The following is an 18576-nucleotide window of genomic DNA, read 5'->3' on the forward strand; positions in this document are numbered from 1 at the left end:
CCACTCTGCATTTCACAACTCCTACACTCTTGTGTCCATGTTCCCTCTCTCTCTCACTGCTCCCATTCACCCATGGACCAGATAACCTTGTTTACAGCTCATCCCACGGTCACCCCGGTTTTACTCCATCAGAGACACCTCCCTCCCCAACATCCCTGCAGCTTAACGAGCTCCTTTTATCTCCTTTTCAATTCTGACCAAGGGTCTTCAGCCTGAAACGTTGACTCTCTTCCTCTGCCTGACCTGCTGAATATTTCCAAAATTTTTCTGAATTTGTTTTAGATTTCCAGAGTCTGCGGGTCATTTTGATTTTTCTCCACTGTGTACGATCTATATTAACAACAAATGAAAAGACTGCATGCACTGTTGCCAAATTTAGAACATAGAACATACAACAGTACAGCTCAGGAACAGGCCCTTCAGCCCATGATGTTGTGCCGAACTAATTAAACCAGTAATTAAACACCTAATTTAACTAATCCCTTCTGCCCACACAATGTCCACATCCCTCCATTCCCAGCACATCCGTGTAAAAACCTCCTAAATGCCTCTGTCATATCTGCCTCCACCAATAACCCTGGCAGCACATTCCATGCACCCACCACTCCCTGTGTAAAAAACTTGCCCCTCATCTCTCCTTTGAACTTACCCCCTCTCACCTTAAATGCGTGCCCAAATTTGCTGATGTTCCAGTGCTTAGGTGGGAAGGCAGGTTATGAAGAGGATCCAAAGCCGAGGTTAATGAAACAGGTTACTAGGTGAGAGATATAGGACTGAGTTGTGGAGAAATTTCTTCACTCAAAGGACTCTACCCGTGTGGAGGCCAAGTTGCTGAATACATTTAAGGAGATAGATATATTTCTAGATTCAAAAGGTATGGGGAGAACACAGGAATATGATATTAAGATAAAGGGTCAGCCATGATCATAATGAACAGCTCGAAGGACTGAACGACTTACTCTTTCTCTATTTCTGTGTCCCTAAAACTTTGGCAGATGGAGTATAGTTTGTGGAAACCGGATGTTATCTACGTGGTAGGTAGAATGGAAAAGCAGAATATTGTTTAAATGGAGGGAGCTCCAAAACACTGCTGCTCAGAGGGGTCTGGGTGTCCTTGCACTGGAGACACGTGAAGGTAGTGTTGAGGTACAGCAAGTAAAAAGAAAGGCAAGTTAGGTCAAGTACATTGTCATGTGCACAAGTACGGTGAGGTACGGGTACAACGGAAAACTTACAGCAGCATCACGGGCATGTAGGTACAGACAACACACAGAACATAAATTATACAAGCCAGTGAGGAGAGAGAGGGAAAAAACCTGCAAAACAAGATGTTAGTGCAAAAAAACATTCAGAGACAAGTCCACGGCAGTGTGAGAGGTGGTCCGTAGTGTTCCGTTGCCGAGGTAGGGTTAGGGTTGTGCAGGTCAGTTCAAGAACCTGATGGTTGTAGGAAAGTAACTGTTCCTGAACCTGGTGGTCTGGGACTTCAGGCTTCTGTACCTCCTGCCCGATGGTAGCAGCGAGAAGATGGCATGGCCCGGATGGCGGGGATCCCTGATGACAGATGCCACCATCTTAAGGCAGTGCCTCCTGTAGATGCTGTCAATGGTGCGGAGGGCTGTGCCCATGATGGACCGAGCTATGTCCACTGCTTTCTCCAGCCTCTTGCGTTCCTGTGCGTTGGAATTGCTGTACCAGGCCGTGATGCAGCAAGTCAGGAAACTTCCAACAGTGCATCTGTAGAAGTTTGTTAGAGTAATTGGTGACATGTCAAATCTTTTCAACTTGAAGAAATTAGAGAAGGAGATGGTGCCCAGGCAAGTCAAATGCAGGCCTTTTACAAACAGGGGAATCTCGCTACAGCTGTGAAGAGACCACATCTGGAGTACCGCGTATAGTTCTAGTTTCCTTAATTAAGAAGGGATATACTTACACCAGAGGCAGTTCAGAGAAGTTCATAAGGTTCATTGTTGGGGTGTTTTATAAGGAAAGTTTGAGCAGGTAGGGTCCATACTCATTTGAGATTTCAATAAACAGAGAAGGGTGCATTGAAGTGTTCTGACGGGATGACTGAATCTGGGAGGGGTTTTCCTCTTGTGGGGAAATATAGAACCAGGGGGCATCATTTCAGAATAAGGACTCATTCCCTTAAGAGGAGAGCAGGAGGCGTTTCTCCTCAGAGGGATTTCCTACTCTATCCCAATGGAAGCTGGGTCACTGAGTCATGGAGTTATACAGTACGGAAACAGGCCCTTCTGGTGAACTCATCCGTGCCGACCAAGTTAATTGAACATATTCAAGGATGACAAGAGGTAATTAGGAATTGGTAATTGGATTATTATTGTCACATCTACCGAGGTACAGTGAAAAACTTTGTTTTGCATGCCATCTATACAGATAATTTCACCACATCAGTACATCGAGGTAGTACAAGGGAAAACAACAAGAGTGCAGAATAAAGTGTTACATAGAAAGTGCAGTGCAGGCAGACAATAAGGTGCAAGGTCATGATGAAGTAGATTGTGAGGTCAAGAGTCCATCTTAGCGTACGAAAGGTCTGTTCAATAGTCTTATAACAGTGGTATAGAGTCTGTCCTTGAGCCTGGTGGTACGTGCTTTCAGGCTTTTGTATCTTCTGCCCAATGGGAGAGGGGAGAAGAGAGAACGTCCGGGGTGGGTGGGGTCTTTGATTATGTTGGCTGCTTTACTGAGGCAGCGAGAAGTGTAGACAGAGTCCATGGAGGGGAGGCTGATTTCTGTGATGTGCTGAGCTGTGTCCACAACTCTCCGCAGTTTCTTGTGGTCCTGGGCAGAGCAGTTGCCATACCAAGCTGTGATGCATCTGGATAGGATGCTTTCTATGGTGCATCGATAAAAGTTGGTGAGGGTCGATGGGGATGTGCCGATTGGGTAGTTTGGGTAGGAGACCAAGGAGCTGAATGGCTCCCATTTCTTAATTTTTGTTTCAGAACCTACCTGGGAAATGTACTGAGATGTTTTTAACTGCGTTACAGGTGCCATGTATACAGAGCTATTCTTGTTCCCAAGAAGGCGGAGTGAAATTCCTAGTTCCCCAGCGAGCGCAGGGTGAAACCTTACCTCTGACCTGAGCCCCACAGTTCGGACTTTTATTTAAGGCCTCACTAAAATGTCTAAACCGTACACTGATTGCCCAAGGTGGGGTTTGATATCAAGATGGACTGCTGCAAACACTAATAGCCCTCATAAAGAAAGAAAGGACTCACATTCATACTGCCCTCTCGTAACTTTAATTTGGTATCTCTTTCTCCCCACTGATGCTGTCTGCTGTGTATCACTGAATGTAAATTTTCAATTTATTTTGGATGAAGTTTATTAAGCATCAGCCAGAGCATCATGGAGAATGTTCCCCCCAATCTTCTTTGAGAGTATGCAATGGGATTTTATAAGATATCTTTATTAGTTGCATGTACATCGAAACACACAGTGAAATGCATCTTTTGCGTAGAGTGTTCTGGGGGCAGCCCGCAAGTGTCGCCATGCTTCCGGTGCCAACATAGCATGTCCACAGCTTCTTAACCTGTACGCCTTTGGAATGTGGGAGGAAACCGGAACACCCGGAGGAAACCCACGCAGATACACAGGGAGAACGTACAAGCTCCTTACAGACAGTGGCTGGAATTGAACCCGGGTTGCTGGCACTGTATTAGCGTTACACTAACCGCTACACTTTATTGAGGTTTAAGGTCCACAGAGCTACATTCTCTGGAAGTTTGGCATTAAGGTCCCAGTGTACATTACGTCCCAAGTCCCTGAAGTGAATCAGAACTCATGACCTGCTGTATTTGCAGTAACAATGTGACCAACTTAGCCATGCCCGACATTCATAGTGGAGCTACAAATGGATGACCTTAAAATAGCTTGAGCCACCTTGGCAAGTCAGGAGTGTAATGACATTCTGTTCATCTTCTTTCATGTGTCAGCCAGCCAGTGAGTAATGACTGGTGCACAATGAGCAAGGTTCCCTCAAACAGCACGCAGAATAAACAGCAATGATCTCCACTCACACATTGAATGTTCACTGCAGCTCCAGAAATCCTTGCTGGGTCCTCTTACCGCACCCCGCCTCCGCAGTTTTAATTATTTCCTAAACTTCAGGGTGTGGAGGCCAGTGTGGGTTCATCCCTGTCTGCCTGTTTATCTGCCAACGGCATCATTAAGGTGACCGGAGGTACTCGACAGGTGTATTACCAGAAATTAAGGGCACTCTCACTCCCATTCTGACTCCTCTCTCTTTGGTTTTCGCTTGTGGGAGAATCTTGGATGAGGAGACGCCGTTAAGGGATAGAGGGCAATCATTTATAATGGATGTGTGTAGGAATTTCTTTCTGCAGAGGGTGCTGAATTCTGCACTGGCCCCACTAGAGGGAGACTGAGTCAACAGACGTTGCCGTCATCTAAACCAATCGTTATTAAATCAGTCGCCCTGCCCACCGTGGCCATCTGGAGCTCCTAGTTGCCAGCCATTTCAGTGCCCCTCCCCATTCCCGTATCGACCTGTCTGTTCTCGGCCTCCTCTACTGTCAAGATGGGGCTAAATGCAAACTAGCGGAACAGCCCCTCATATTTCCCCCGGGCAGTCTACAACCCGACGGCATGAACACTGAATTCTCCAGCTTCAGTAACTGCTCCCCCTCTGTCCCTTTTCTCTCTCCTCCTGATCTACTTGTCCCTTCCTCATCACCGTGTCTCTTTCCCCTCCCTCACCCTCTCTATCTACCCATCACCCACAGACTCCTTCCCCTGGGTCCCCTCCCCCACTGTTCCCATCTGCCCTCCCCACCCTCCCCTGATTCCATGGTCCACCTTCCTCTCCTATCAGAACCCACCATCTGCAGCCCTCCGTCACCTCCACCCGTCACCTCCCGGCCTCTGTCACTGTTCCCACCCTCCCCTCCTCCATCTATCACCCCCGTCACCTCGATCCACCTATTGCCTGCCAGCCCTTGCCCCAACCCTTCCCCTCACCTCTTCATACCAGCTGTCTCCTCTCAACTCTTTGTCCAGATGAAGTGTCTCAACCTGAAATGTCAACTGTCCATTTCCTTCCACAGATGCTTCCTGACCCACTGAGTTCCTCCAGCTCTTTTGTGTGTTGCTCCAGATTCAAGCATCTGCAGCCTCCTGCATCTCTGTTATTCAACGCTGGTTTAATACAAAAAAAATGTCTGGATTTAATCGACTGTTTATTTCCCTCCGTGACCTGCTGAGTTCCTCCAGCAGTTTGTGTGTGTTGCTGGATCTAATCGATATGTTTGTGAAATTATATTATTAGTTAAATGCAATAATACCGATAAAATATTATCCAATACATGCATTAAATTATTAAAGAGAAATATGTTCTAACATCCCTTCTGCTTTTGGGGATCCCTGGCAACAGTGGATTAAAAGACTATCTTCTTTTCAAGAGTCCTTGACTCTGTTTGTGACTTTGGGTCTCATACAGAGTCTGATGTTTCAGTGGAATCTTCCCTGCTTTTACAGAAAAGAGAACAACTCATCATGTGACAATTCACTATAGCAACCAGCTTTATCCAGGTTGTTTACACATTACTACTCTATGGGATATCATGATGTTTGTTGTTCATGTGCTCAAAGTTCACAAAAGTTCAAACCAAGCAGAATGTACTCTGTCACCATTCTAAACCGTTTGCAAAGACAAGAGCCATCGAGTCATAGAGTCATACAGCACGAAACAGGCCCTTCAGCCCAACTGGTCCATGCTGACCAAAATTCCCAACTAAGCTGGTCCCATTTGCCTGTGTTTGGCCCGTATCCCTCTGAACATTTCCCATCCATGAACCTGTCCAAGTGCCTTTTAAAAGTTGTTATGGTACCTGCCTCAACCACTTCCTCCAGCAGCTGGTTTCACATACACACCACCCTCTGGGTGAAAAGGTTGTCCCTCAGGTCCCTATTAAATCTCTCCCCTCTTTTCTTAAACCTATCCCCTCTAGTTCTCAATTTCCCAACCCTGGGAAAAAGACTGTGTGTACTCACCCTATCTATGCCCCTCATGATGTTATACACCTCTTTGAGGTCACCCCTCATTCTCCTACGCTCCAATGAAAAAAGTCCCAACCTGCTCAGCCTATCTCCACAACTCAGACCCTCGAGTCCTGGCAACATCCTCGCAAATCTCCTCTACACTCTTTCCAGCTTAATGGCATCTTTCCTTCAGCAGGGTGACCAAAACTGAGCACAGTATTCCAAATGTGGCCTCTCCAACGTCTTGTACAACTGCAACATAACATCCCAACTTCTATACTCAATGCCCTGTCTGAAGAAGGCCAGGGTGCCAAAAGCCTTCTTCACCTACCATGCGGAACCTTATCAAAGATCTTGCCATCTTCTGCATCATACTAGGCCTAACTGCTTTCTCACTCTTCTTGCTTGAAGTGGGACACTTTTTAATCTAGTGGGACCTCTCCAGAATCGAGGCAATATTGGACAGTCACAACCAGTGCAGCCAATATCTCTTCAGCCACTTCCAATAGAACACCCGGATGTAGGTCATTCTGCCCGTGGGAGGTAACCTCTTTAATTTCCATTAACCTGCCTAATACGTATTCTGTAGTGAAAGTAATTCCCTTTCTGTCCTCTCTTCCCCATTTCCTACATTTTTGGGATTTATTTCTGATTCCTGTGAAGATGTTTATACAGGAACTCTTATTACTGAGGTGTTTGATAATAATCATAAAGAAATGGCTCTGATTAATTTTAATTTTATTAGCTCAAGGCTAATCAAATAAAATTCAAACAGTGACTCTAAGTGTTTGCCACAGCCCCACAAAGGTTATTAATATATATTGTTCCTGTGAGCCAGTCATAGAGGCAAAGGGCACAGAAACAGGCCCTTCGGCCCACCATGTCCATGCTGACCACTACACTAACCCCACTTACCAGTACTTGGTCTGTAGTCTTCTATGCCTTGGTGATCATGGCTAATCAGCTCCACACCTCAACTCCTCTTTGGTGCCAGTTCCCCAGAGCTTTCTCTTCCCCTTTATTTCCTCTTTAAATACCCCCTATGATCTAGTGTCCACAACCCTTTGGGCTAGAGGATTCCAGAGATTTACCACCTTCTGTGAGGAGAAGATCCTATGCACCTCAGTTTTAAATGACTGATCTTCTATATCCCCTTGTTTGAGATACCCCCACTAGTGGAAACTTCTCAACATCTCCCCTGTCCCGTACCCTCAGGATCATAGAGTTATACAGCACAGAAACAGGCCCTTCGGCCCAACTTGTCCATGCCAACCATGGCCATCTGAGCCAGCCCCATTTGCCCGTGTTTGGCCCATATCCCCCTAAACCTTTCCTATTCATGTACCTGTCTTCTAAATGCTATTGTTGTACCCGCCTCAACCACTTCCTCTGGCAGCTTGTTCCATGTACCCACCATGTACCCTATGTGAAGAAGTTACCCTTCAGGTCCCTTTTAAATCTTTCCCCTCTAGCTTTTAATTTTCTTTCCCTGGGAAAAAGTCTGTGTGCATTCACTCTATCTATGCCCCTCATGATGTTATGCACCTCGATAAAATCACTCCTCAATCTCTTACGCTCCAAGGAATAAAGTCCCAGCCTGCCCAATCTCTCGAGTCCTGGCAACATCCTCGTAAATCTTCTTTGCACTCTCTCCAGCTTAGTGACGACTTTCCTACAACAGGGTGATCGAAATTGTTGAGTGCAGCCTCACCAATGTCTCGTACAACTGCAATGTAACATCCCAACCCCTATATTCCGTGTCCTGAAGGCCAGTGTGCTAAATGCCTTCTTCACCACTCTGTCTACCTGTGACTCTTGTGTGTTTCAATAACACCGCCCCTCACGTTTCTAAATTTGGATCTGATTTATTTAGCTGCTGGTGACAGGACAAACCTCTCACCCCAGGAATTAGCCTGGTGAACCTCTTCTGGACTTCCTCCAATGCCAGTATCTCCTTCCTTAAATAAGGGGAGAAAAACTGTACACAGTACTTCAGGAGGGGTCTCCCTAGTACCCTGTACAATTGTACCAATTCTTCCCCATTTCTAAAGTCCAACCCTCTTGTGATAAAGCCCATGACGTCATTTGCCCCCCTAACCACTTGCTCCACCTGCTTGCTAATATTTTGCAGTTCGTGCAGAAGACTAATAGACATTGGAGCAGAATTAGGCCATTCGGCTCATCGAGGCTGCTTCACCATTCCATCATGGCTGATTTATTTTTCCTTCTCAACTTTCCCCCATTCTCCTGCCTTCTCCCCGTAACCCTTGACACCCTCACTAATCAAGAACCTATCAACCTCTGCTTTAAATATACCCAATGACTTGGCCTCCACAGCTGTCTGTGGCAATGAATTCCACAAATTCACCACCCTCTGGCTAAAGAAATTCCTCCTTATCTCTGTTCTAAAGGGACGCCCTTTTCTGAGGCTGTGCCCTCTGGTCCTGGACCACTGGAAACATCATCTCCATGCCCACTGGAGGCCTGTCAGGTCACTCTTTCAGGCTCTCTAGAACAACTAGCTCCCTCTGTACTGCTCACCTCCAATCTTTCTTGAATACTCTGCCTTCGGATTCCTCTTATGAAGTGGATGACCTTCACACTTGCCCACGTTAAACTCTATTTGTCAAACGTTCACCCATTTACACAACCCATCAATATCCTGTTGCGGAGACACAAAATCCTCATTGCAGCATGCCCTCACACCTATTTTCTTGTCATCGGCAAACCCGGATACCTTACACTTTGGCTCCTTCTCCAGGTCATTAATATAAACCATAAATGATTCAGGGACACGAACCGATCTCTTGGGGAACTCCATTAGTTACATCTTTCCATCCTTAGAAAGACCTGTATTCCAACTCTTTGTCTTACATAGAACAGTACAGCACAGGAACAGGCCCTTCGGCCCACCATGTCTGTGCTGAACATGATGCCAAATTAAACTAATCCTATCTGCCTGCTCATGGTATATACTGTATCAGAATTAGAATCAGGTTTATTATCACTGACTTATATGTTGCTTTGCGGTAGCAGTACAGTGCAAAGACATTAAATTACTATAAATTGCTGCTCATGTGCCTGTCTAAATGCTTCTTATATATTGCTATCGTATCTGTTTCCACCTCCCCAGCAGCCAGTTCCAGGCATCCACCACTCTGTGTGTAGAAATCTCGCCTTGTAAATCTCCATTAAACTTTCCCCCTCTCACCTTAAACCTATGCCCTTCGGTATTTGACATTTTCATCCTGGGACAACGACTCTCTACCCTATCTGTGCTCCTCATAATTTTGTAAACGTCTATCAGGTCTTGCCTCAGCCTCCTTACAGCTAATACTCTCCAATCCAGGCAACACCCTGGTGAGCCTCTTCTGCATCCTCTCCAAAGCCTCCACATCCTTCCTATAATGGGGCGACCAGAACTGAACACAATCTTCTGTGCAGTAGCCAATCTCCAATCCTTGCTCTCTCTCGCGCACACGCACACACACACGCACACACACACGCGTTTGCACAAATTGTATTTTATTCTGCCCTATGTACAGCACATATTACAATGCAAGGTCCAAGTCCGTTTATAATTCCACTCTTCTGTGATACTGGGGATGTCACGAGGGGAAGGTGGACAGAGCTGTCACAAAACATCAATGTGAGACAGGAGAGTATATATCAAACACGTCATTAGAAGGACCTGCCTCTATAGCATCTCAACAACTTCAGAACATCTCAGAGTACAGCCAATAAAGTACTTTTTGGTCTTTGTTGTAGGAAATGCGGCAGCTAATTTGTGCACAGCAAGCTCCCACAAATAGCAGTGATCTAACAACCAGATTATTTATTTTAATGAGAAATATTAACCAGGGCACAGGGCAGAGCTTCCCTGCTCTTCTTTAAGCAGTGCTATGGGATCTGAGAGGGGACCTCAGTTGAATGGCTCACCCTCTGACAGTGCGGCACTCCCTCAGTACTGCTCAGGGTAGGTTTTTGCGCTCAGGTCTCTGGGGTAGAACCACGACCTTGCCGTAACCTCCAGGAGCAAACTGCAGCTCTTGCGTTGGATGGTGGGTTTCACCCTCAGATTAAACTGACGGGGTAGTCCCAGTACCCTCACCCTCCAATCACACACTGGCCAAGCCACCTTCAAGCTCCCTGTGCCAATGGGAGTGAGGGTTAGGGGTTGGTTGAGGGTGGGGGTGGTGGGTGGGGGTGCGATGAGGTCGGTGTGGGTGGCACGCCGTGCTGCCTCTGTGCTACCTGTGCCCCTGATGTGCCAGAGGCTCCCCTCACACGATAGTGCGGGAGAGAGATCTGCCTTCCCCCGCCCCATCCTTCAGTTCAGCCTGTGGGATTAGCGGGAGCGCCACGTCTCGCCCGCTCAGGACCACTCGCTCGTAAGGGGGGGCCTGATCCGCGGGAGGCGAGGTGGAGGAAATGGACGAGATTGCCTGCTGGCTCTCCGGGGCATTCGCCGGACCACTCGTGCATCCCCCAGTCTCCTGGCGGGTGGATTCCTGCTCAGCGGGGATCTGGGGAGTCAGATCATGTCTTTGCCATGGGTCGGTCAAGGAGTATGGCGGAGGGTCATCCTCTGGGAGGTACATTCCCGGCGCTCCATCACGGACACAGTCTTCATAGCTGGGGAGTAAGGCACAAGACAGAGGTGACAAGATGATAAGAGGCATCGATCGAGTGGACAGTCAGAGACTTTTTCCCAGGGCGACAATGGCTAACACGAGGGGGCATAATTTTAAGGTGATTGGAGGAAGGTATAAGGGGGATGTCAGGGGTAAGTTTTTTTACACAGAGAGTGGTGGGTGGGTGGAACACACCGACGGCAGAGGTTGTGGGGGCAGATACATTAGGGAGATTTAAGAGACTCTTAGATAGACACATGAATGATAGAAAAATGGAGGGAAGGGTTAAGTAGCTCTTAGAGCAGGATAAAACGTCGGCACAACATTGTGGGCCGAAGGGCCTGCACTGTGCTGTAATGTTCGACGTTCGATGTTCTAATTTAGCTATGAGAGGTTGGACAAACCTGAACTGTTTTCTCCGGAGCATTGGAAGCTGAGGGAAGACCTGACAGAGGTTTATAAAATCAGGAAGTCATGTTGCAGCTACTCAAGACACATTTGCAATATTGTGTGCAGTTCTGGTCGCCCCATTACAGGAAGGATGTGGAGGCTTTGGAGAGGGTGCAGAAGAGGTTCACCAGGATGTTGCTAGGATTAGAGGGTATGAGCTGTAAGGAGAGGTTGGACAAACTTGGGTTGTTTTCTCTGGAGCGTCGGAGGCCGAGGGGAGACCTGATAGAGCTTTATAAAGTTATGAGAGACTTAGATAGGGTAGATAGTCAGAAACTTTTTCCCAGGGTGGAAATGTCAAATACAGAAGGCACAGTTTTAAGGTCAGAGGGGGAAAGTTTAAAGGAGATTTACGAGGCAAGTTTTTTTTCACACAGTGAGTGGTGGGTGCCTGGAACACGCTGCCAGGGGAGGGGGTGGAAGCAGATACAACAGAAATGTTTAAGAGGCATGTAGACTGCACGTGAACAGGCAGGGAATGGAGGGAGATGGACCATGTGCTGGCAGATGGGATTAGTTAAAATGGGCATCATGGATGGTATAGACATGGTGGGCTGAAGGGCCTGTTGCTGGTCTTTGTTCTATAATTCACAACATTTAACAAATACATAAATCCCAGCATGACCAATGACCCAGAACCATCCAGTGCATGTTCCATCATCCTGACTGACCTTCCATCCTTCCCACCCTTCAAACCATGGCACATTCACTCAAAGAAATTTAGTATGGTGAAGTGCGTGAATCTCTAGAATTCTCTGCTCGAGAGAGTAGCTCCTTCACCGTCGCTGGGTTAAAATCCCTCCCTCACACCATTGTGGGTACACCCACACCTCAAGGACTGCAGCGGATCAAGAAGGCAGCTCACACCACCTTCTCAAGGGAAACTGGGGATGGGCAATTAAATGCTGGCACTGCTTGCAAAGCTCACATCCCTTTGTTACCTGATACAGTGAGGAAAAACTTTATGGTACATTGGACATTGTTCAGCTCTGACAAAGTCGGGGAAGCAAGATCTCCCCCCTGCTTCAAATATATGAAAAACAAATTGTCATGTTTGAACAAAACAGAGTGAGGCTCCCTCTACACTGTCCCACCACACACTCCTGGGGTCAGACGCAGAGTGAAGCTCCCTCTACACCATCCCATCACATATTCCATAGAACCATAGAACCATAGAAGAATACAGCACAATACAGGCCCTTCGGCCCACCATGTTGTGCCGACCTTCAAACCACACCTAAGACTATCTAACCCCTTCCTCCCACATATCCCTCTATCTTAAATTCCTCCATATGCTTATCTAACAATCTCTTGAACTTGTCCAATGAATCAGCCTCCACCACCACCCCAGGCAGCGCATTCCATGCACCAGCCACTCTCTGGGTGAAAAACCTCCCTCTGACATCTCCCTTGGACTTCCCGCCCATTACTTTAAAGCCATGCGCTCTTGTATTGAGCATTGGTGCCCTGGGAAAGAGGCACTGGCTGTCCACTCTATCTATTCCTCTCAATATCTTGTATACCTCTATCATGTCTCCTCTCATCCTCCTTCTCTCCAATGAGAACAGCCCGAGCTCCTTTAGTCTCTCCTCATAATCCATACTCTCTAATCCAGGCAGCATTCTGGTAAATCTCCTCTGCACCCTCTCCAACGCCTCCACATCCTTCCTATAATGAGGCGACCAGAACTGGACACAGTACTCTAAGTGTGGTCCTACCAGAGTTTTGCAAAGCTGCATCATTACTTCGCGGATCTCAAACTCGATCCCACGACTTATGAAAGCTAACATCCCATAACCTTTTCTAACTACCCTATCCACCTGTGAGGCAACTTTCAGTGATCTGTGGATATGAACCCCCAGATCCCTCTGCTCCTCTACACTGTCCAGAATCCTGCCATTTACCTTGTACTCTGCCTTGGAGTTTGTCCTTCCAAAGTGTACCACCTCACACTTCTCCGGATTGAACTCCATCTGCCGCTTGTCAACCCAGCTCTGCATCCTATCAATATCCTTCTGTAAGCTTCGGCAGCCCTCCACACTATCCACAACACCAACGGTCTTTGTGTCATCTGCAAACTTGCTAACCCACCCTTCCACCCCCTCATCTAAGTTGTTAATAAATATCACAAAAAGTAGAGGTCCCAGAACCGATCCCTGTGGGACACCACTAGTCACAGCCCTCCAATCCAAATGCACTCCCTCCACCACAACACTCTGCTTTCTACAGGCAAGCCAATTCTGAATCCACATGGCCAAGCCTCCCTGGATCCCTTGGCCTCTGACCTTCTGAAGAAGCCTACCATGCGGAACCTTGTCAAACACCTTACTAAAATCCATGTAGACCACATCCACTGCACTACCCTCATCAATCTTCCTGGTCACCTCCTCAAAGAACCCTATCAGGCTAGTGAGGCAAGATCTTCCCTTCACAAATCCATGCTGGCTGTCCCTAATCAGTCCATGATTCTCTAAATGCTCATAGATCCTATCTCTTAGAATCCCTTCTAACAGCTTACCCACCACAGACGTAAGGTTCAACGGCCTGTACTTCCCTGGACTATTCCTACTACCTTTTCTGAATAAGGGGACAACACTTGCCACCCTCCAATCCTCCGGCACCATCTCCGTGGACGACGAGGACTCAAAGATCCTAACCAATGGTTGAACAATCTCCTCCCTTGCCTCACGAAGCAGCCTGGGGAATATTCTGTCAGGCCCCGGGGACTTATCTGTCCTAATATTTTCTAACAGCTCCAACACATCCTCTCTCTTGATATCTACATACTCTAGAACATTACCCTTACTAACACTGTCCTCAGCATCATCAAGACCCCTCTCCTTGGTGAATACTGAAGAGAAGTATTCATTGAGAACCTCACCCACTTCCACAGCTTCCGGGCACATCTTCCCACCTTTGTCTTTAATCGGACCCACCTTTACTCTCGTCATCCTTCTGCTCTTCACGTACAAGAAAAAAGCCTTGGGATTCTCCTTAACCCTACTCGCCAAAGCCTTTTCATGTCCCCTTCTCGCTCTCATCAGCCCTTTCTTAAGCTCCTTCCTTGCTACTCTATATTCTGAGCCCTGTCCGATCCTTGCTGCTTACACCTTATGTATGCTGCCTTCTTCTTCCTAACTAGTTGTTCCACCTCTCTCGTCACCCACGGTTCCTTCACCCTACCATTCCTTCTCTGCCTCACCAGGACAAATTTATCCCTAACATCCTGCAAAAGATCCCTGAACATCGACCACATCTCCATAGTACATTTCCCTTCAAAAATGTCATCCCAATTTACACTCCCAAGTTCTCGCCTTATAGCCTCATAATTCACCTTTCCCCAATTAAATATCTTCCCGTCCTCTTTGCTCCTATCCCTGTCCATGACAATTCTAAAGGTTATGGAGCAGTGGTCACTGTCCCCCAAATGCTCACCCACCGAGAGATCTGTCACGTGTCCCGGTTCATTACCTAAAACTAGATCTAATATGGCATTCCCTCTAGTCGGCCTGTCAACATACTGTGTCAGGAATCCGTCCTGGACACACCTAACAAACGGCGCCCCGTCTAAACCCTTGGCACTAAGTAGGTGTTAGACACAGGGTGAAGCTCCCTCTATGCTATCCCATTACACACTCCCGGGGTCAGACACAGAGTGAAGCTCCCTCTACGCTATCCCATTACACACTTCCGGGGTCAGACACAGAGTGAAGCTCCCTCTACGCTATCCCATTACACACTCCCGGGGTCAGACACAGAGTGAAGCTCCCTCTACACTGTCCCATCACACACACCTAGGGTCAGACACAGGGTGAAGCTCCCTCTACACTGTCCCATCACACACTCCCAGGGTTAGAAAGAAAGTGAAGCTCCCTCCACACTGTCCTGTCACACACTCCCGGGGTCAGACACAAAGTGAAGATCCCTCTACACTGTCCCATCACACACTCCAAGGATTAGACACAGAGTGAAGCTCCCTCTGCACCGCCCCATCACACACTCCCAGGGTCAGACACAGAGTGAAGCTCCCTCTACACTGTCCCATCACACATTCCAAGGGTTAGAAACAAAGTGAAGCTCCCTCTACACTGTCCCGTCACACACTCCTGGGGTCAGACACAGAGTGAAGCTCCCTCCACACCATCCCATCACACACTCCTGGGGTCAGACACAGAGTGAAGCTCCCTCCACACCATCCCATCACACACTCCTGGGGTCAGACAGAGAGTGAAGCTCTGTCTGCACTGACCCATCAGACACTCACAGGGTCAGACACAGAGTGAAGCTCCCTCTACACTGTCCCATCACACACTCCAAGGGTTAGACACAAAGTGAATCTCCCTCCACACCATCCTATCACACAATAGTACAGAAACAGGCCCTTCGGTCCATTGAGTCCATGCTGACCATCACCCAACCATTTCCACCAATCCTACACTTATCTGATTTTATTCTCCCCACATTCCCATCAACTCTCCCCAGATTCTACCCCTCACCCACACACTGGGGGGAATTTACAGCAGCCAATTAACCTAGCAACTTGCACATTTTTGGGATGTGGGAGGAGACTGGAGCACCCAGGGAGAACTCACATGGTCACTGGGAGAATGTGCAAACACCACACAGACAGCACCCGAGGTCAGGATTGAACCCAGGTTGCTGGAGCAGTGAAACAGCAGCTCTGCCAGCTGCACCACTGTGAAGTTTTCATTGCGATTGAACTGGCAAAGAATAATTAATCCTTGTTTTATAATTGCTCATTAAAGCAATAAATAATGAGATGCATGAATTTGCATGAAAATTAGTTGTCCTTTGAAGCTTCTGAATGAAACTGATATTCAATTTTAATTTGAGCAGAGGTCAGAGGAATGTTTTACTTCTGTTCTCAATTAGACCTCGTTCTCACTCTTCAAGCTTGCTTTTTTCATTTTCTCTGACTGTAAATCTCTACATGAGAAGGACTGAGCCGTTACGTCAATCATTTTCCTTGGTGATTAAGCTGGATTTCTGAAGGTTGTCAAACCAAGCGGAATGGTTTGAAGCAACACTGCTGCACACAAGGCACTTGGTCACAGAACGGTGTTGCCTGCTGTCTCACCTCTGCCTGACTCTTGCTTTCAACAAAAAACCTTTCCGATCCTAAATCTGGACAGCAGAGATGACACAGGTTGCTCTTTGTAACATATGTGAACGATTTGGATGTGAATGTGGAAGGTATGATCAATATGACACAAAGATTGGTGGCGTGTTGACAGTTTGGTGGGTAGTTGGCTGCAGGGTGATATTGATGTGTTGGTGAATGGGCTGAGACGTGGCAGATGGAGTTCAATCCTTTTATAATGTGAGGTGATACATATTGGGGGTTCTAATGAAGCTTGGACATATCCATGAATGGCAGGGTTCCAGGGAGTATTGTGCAATAGAAGGGTTGGAATTGGAATTGGTTTATTATTGCCACATGTACTGAGGTACAGTGAAACACTTGCCTTGCATACCGTTCATACAGATCAATTCAGTGCTCAGTGTATTGAGGTAGTGCAGGGGAAAACAATAACAGAATGCAGAATAAAGTGTTACAGTTACAGAGAAAGTGCAGTGCAGGCAGGCAATAAGGTGCAAGGCCATAACGAAGTAGGTTGTGAGGTCAAGAGTCCATCTTATCATACTAGGGAGCAGCGGGGTAGAAGCTGTCCTTGAGCCTGGTGGTACATGCTTTCAGGCTTTTGTATCTTCTGCTCGATGGGAGGGGGGAGAAGAGAGAATGTCCGGGGTGGGAGGGGTCTTTAATTATGCTGGCTGCTTTACCGAGGCCTTGGTGTACAAGTCCAAAGATCCTTTAAGGTAGCAGTGTGGATAGATAACGTGGTTAAGAAGACATATCAGATGTTGGCCTTCATTAGTCAGGGCACTAAGTACAACAGCAGGGAGGTTATGCTCCACCTTTATAAAACGTGGGTCATAGCTCAGCTGGGGCACTGCGTGCAGTTCTGGTCACCACACTGTTGGAAGGATGTGACAGTGCTGGAGAGGGTGCAGAGGCGATTCACCAGGAGTGGTTCAGTTATGAGGTATGACTGAGGTATATAAAATTGTGAGGGTACACTGCAGGAAACTTTCCTTTATCAGTGGTGAATAAAAGTAGGGGACATAGATTTAGGGTCAGGGGTAACAGATTTAGAGGGGGACCTTTTTTACCCAGGAAGTCAAGTACCTGGAATACATTCCCTGAGAGGCTGGTGGAGGCAGAGTCACTGACAGCATTTCAGAAGTACCTAGAGGAGCACATGAATCCCTTGGCATACAATGCTGGAGCATGGGATGAATACAGGTGGGTGCTTACTGCTCAGCATGGATGTGTGGGCTGAATGGCCTGTTTCCGTGTTGTGAGACTATGAACCTATGATGGCCATTCTGCTCATATGATGATGCTTACTCTTTGGAAAAAAAACCCTCTGAGCATTCCCATCCCTTTCCCCTTTTCCAACTACCCTGCAATCTGCTTCTATTTCCCTTTCAGGCAGCATGTTCCAGGTCACTTTAAGGCTCCGTGTTTAAAAATAAATTCGCACCCCCCCCCCCACCCACCCCACTGCCATTTACATTGAATCAGTGCTACTGTTTATTACCCCTGCTTCCAGCAGAAACAACTCTCTGCATCCTCATGTGTTTCCAGTTCAACATTGGTTTTGACATGTTACAGCTTTTACCTCGGGGCAGCTTGCAGTGGATTTGCATTAATATTGCAAACTTCATGACTTCATTGCAGCACAAGTAATTGTCACTAAGTAGAAAATAAGGCAGCCAATCTACACACGGCCAGCTCCCATCAACTGTAATGTAACGAAGACCAGATCATTTTCACAGCTGCTGTTTGAGGAACATAACCCATGGACACCACCTCGTTATTCCATTTTTTTGCACTATTTATTTTTGTGATTTATAGTAATTTTATGTCTTTGCACTGTACTGCTGCCGCAAGACAACACATCTCGTCATTTAAGTCAGCGATAGTAAATCTGATTCTGATTCTGATTCTACATGAAACGCTGTCTCAAGAAGGCAACACAAAGATCCCCACCATCCGGGCCGTGCCATCTTCTCGCAGCTCCCATCGGGCAGGAGGTGCAGAAGCCTGAAGTCCCACACCACCAGGTTCAGGAACAGCTACTTCCCTTCAACCAGTCAGTTCTTGAACCACCCGGCACAACCCTTATCACTACTTTCCACTACAATGGACCTTTATCTGTTCTAATTGTGTTGTTTCCTGTATAATTTTGCACAATTGATGTTGCTAACTTATGTTTTTCTTGTGAATGTCATGTCTCTGATGCTCTGTGCCCTTGATGTGGCTGCAAGTAAGTTTTTCATTGCAGCTGTGCACACATGTACCTGTGCATGTGACAATAAACTCAACTTTGACGACAACCTTTGAATATTTTTATGGCAGGTGTAGACATATTTATAG

The 18576-nt window shown here is 47.0% G+C and overlaps 1 protein-coding gene across 4 annotated transcripts in view; it reads right to left on the minus strand.

Annotated features, from left to right (window-relative positions):
- Positions 1-9535: 9535 nt before the first annotated feature.
- The window catches only part of bean1 (brain expressed, associated with NEDD4, 1), a 102458-nt gene continuing 93417 nt past the window's right edge, over positions 9536-18576 (minus strand). For all 4 annotated transcript variants that reach the window (XM_052028204.1, XM_052028205.1, XM_052028207.1 and 1 more), the window contains one exon: positions 9536-10662. In XM_052028204.1, the coding sequence (XP_051884164.1) occupies positions 10311-10662 (352 nt within the window). In that variant the 3' untranslated portion in view covers positions 9536-10310. The remainder of the gene's footprint in view (positions 10663-18576) is intronic.

Source organism: Pristis pectinata, chromosome 13, assembly GCF_009764475.1.
Source record: "Pristis pectinata isolate sPriPec2 chromosome 13, sPriPec2.1.pri, whole genome shotgun sequence".
Lineage (NCBI taxonomy): Eukaryota > Metazoa > Chordata > Chondrichthyes > Rhinopristiformes > Pristidae > Pristis > Pristis pectinata.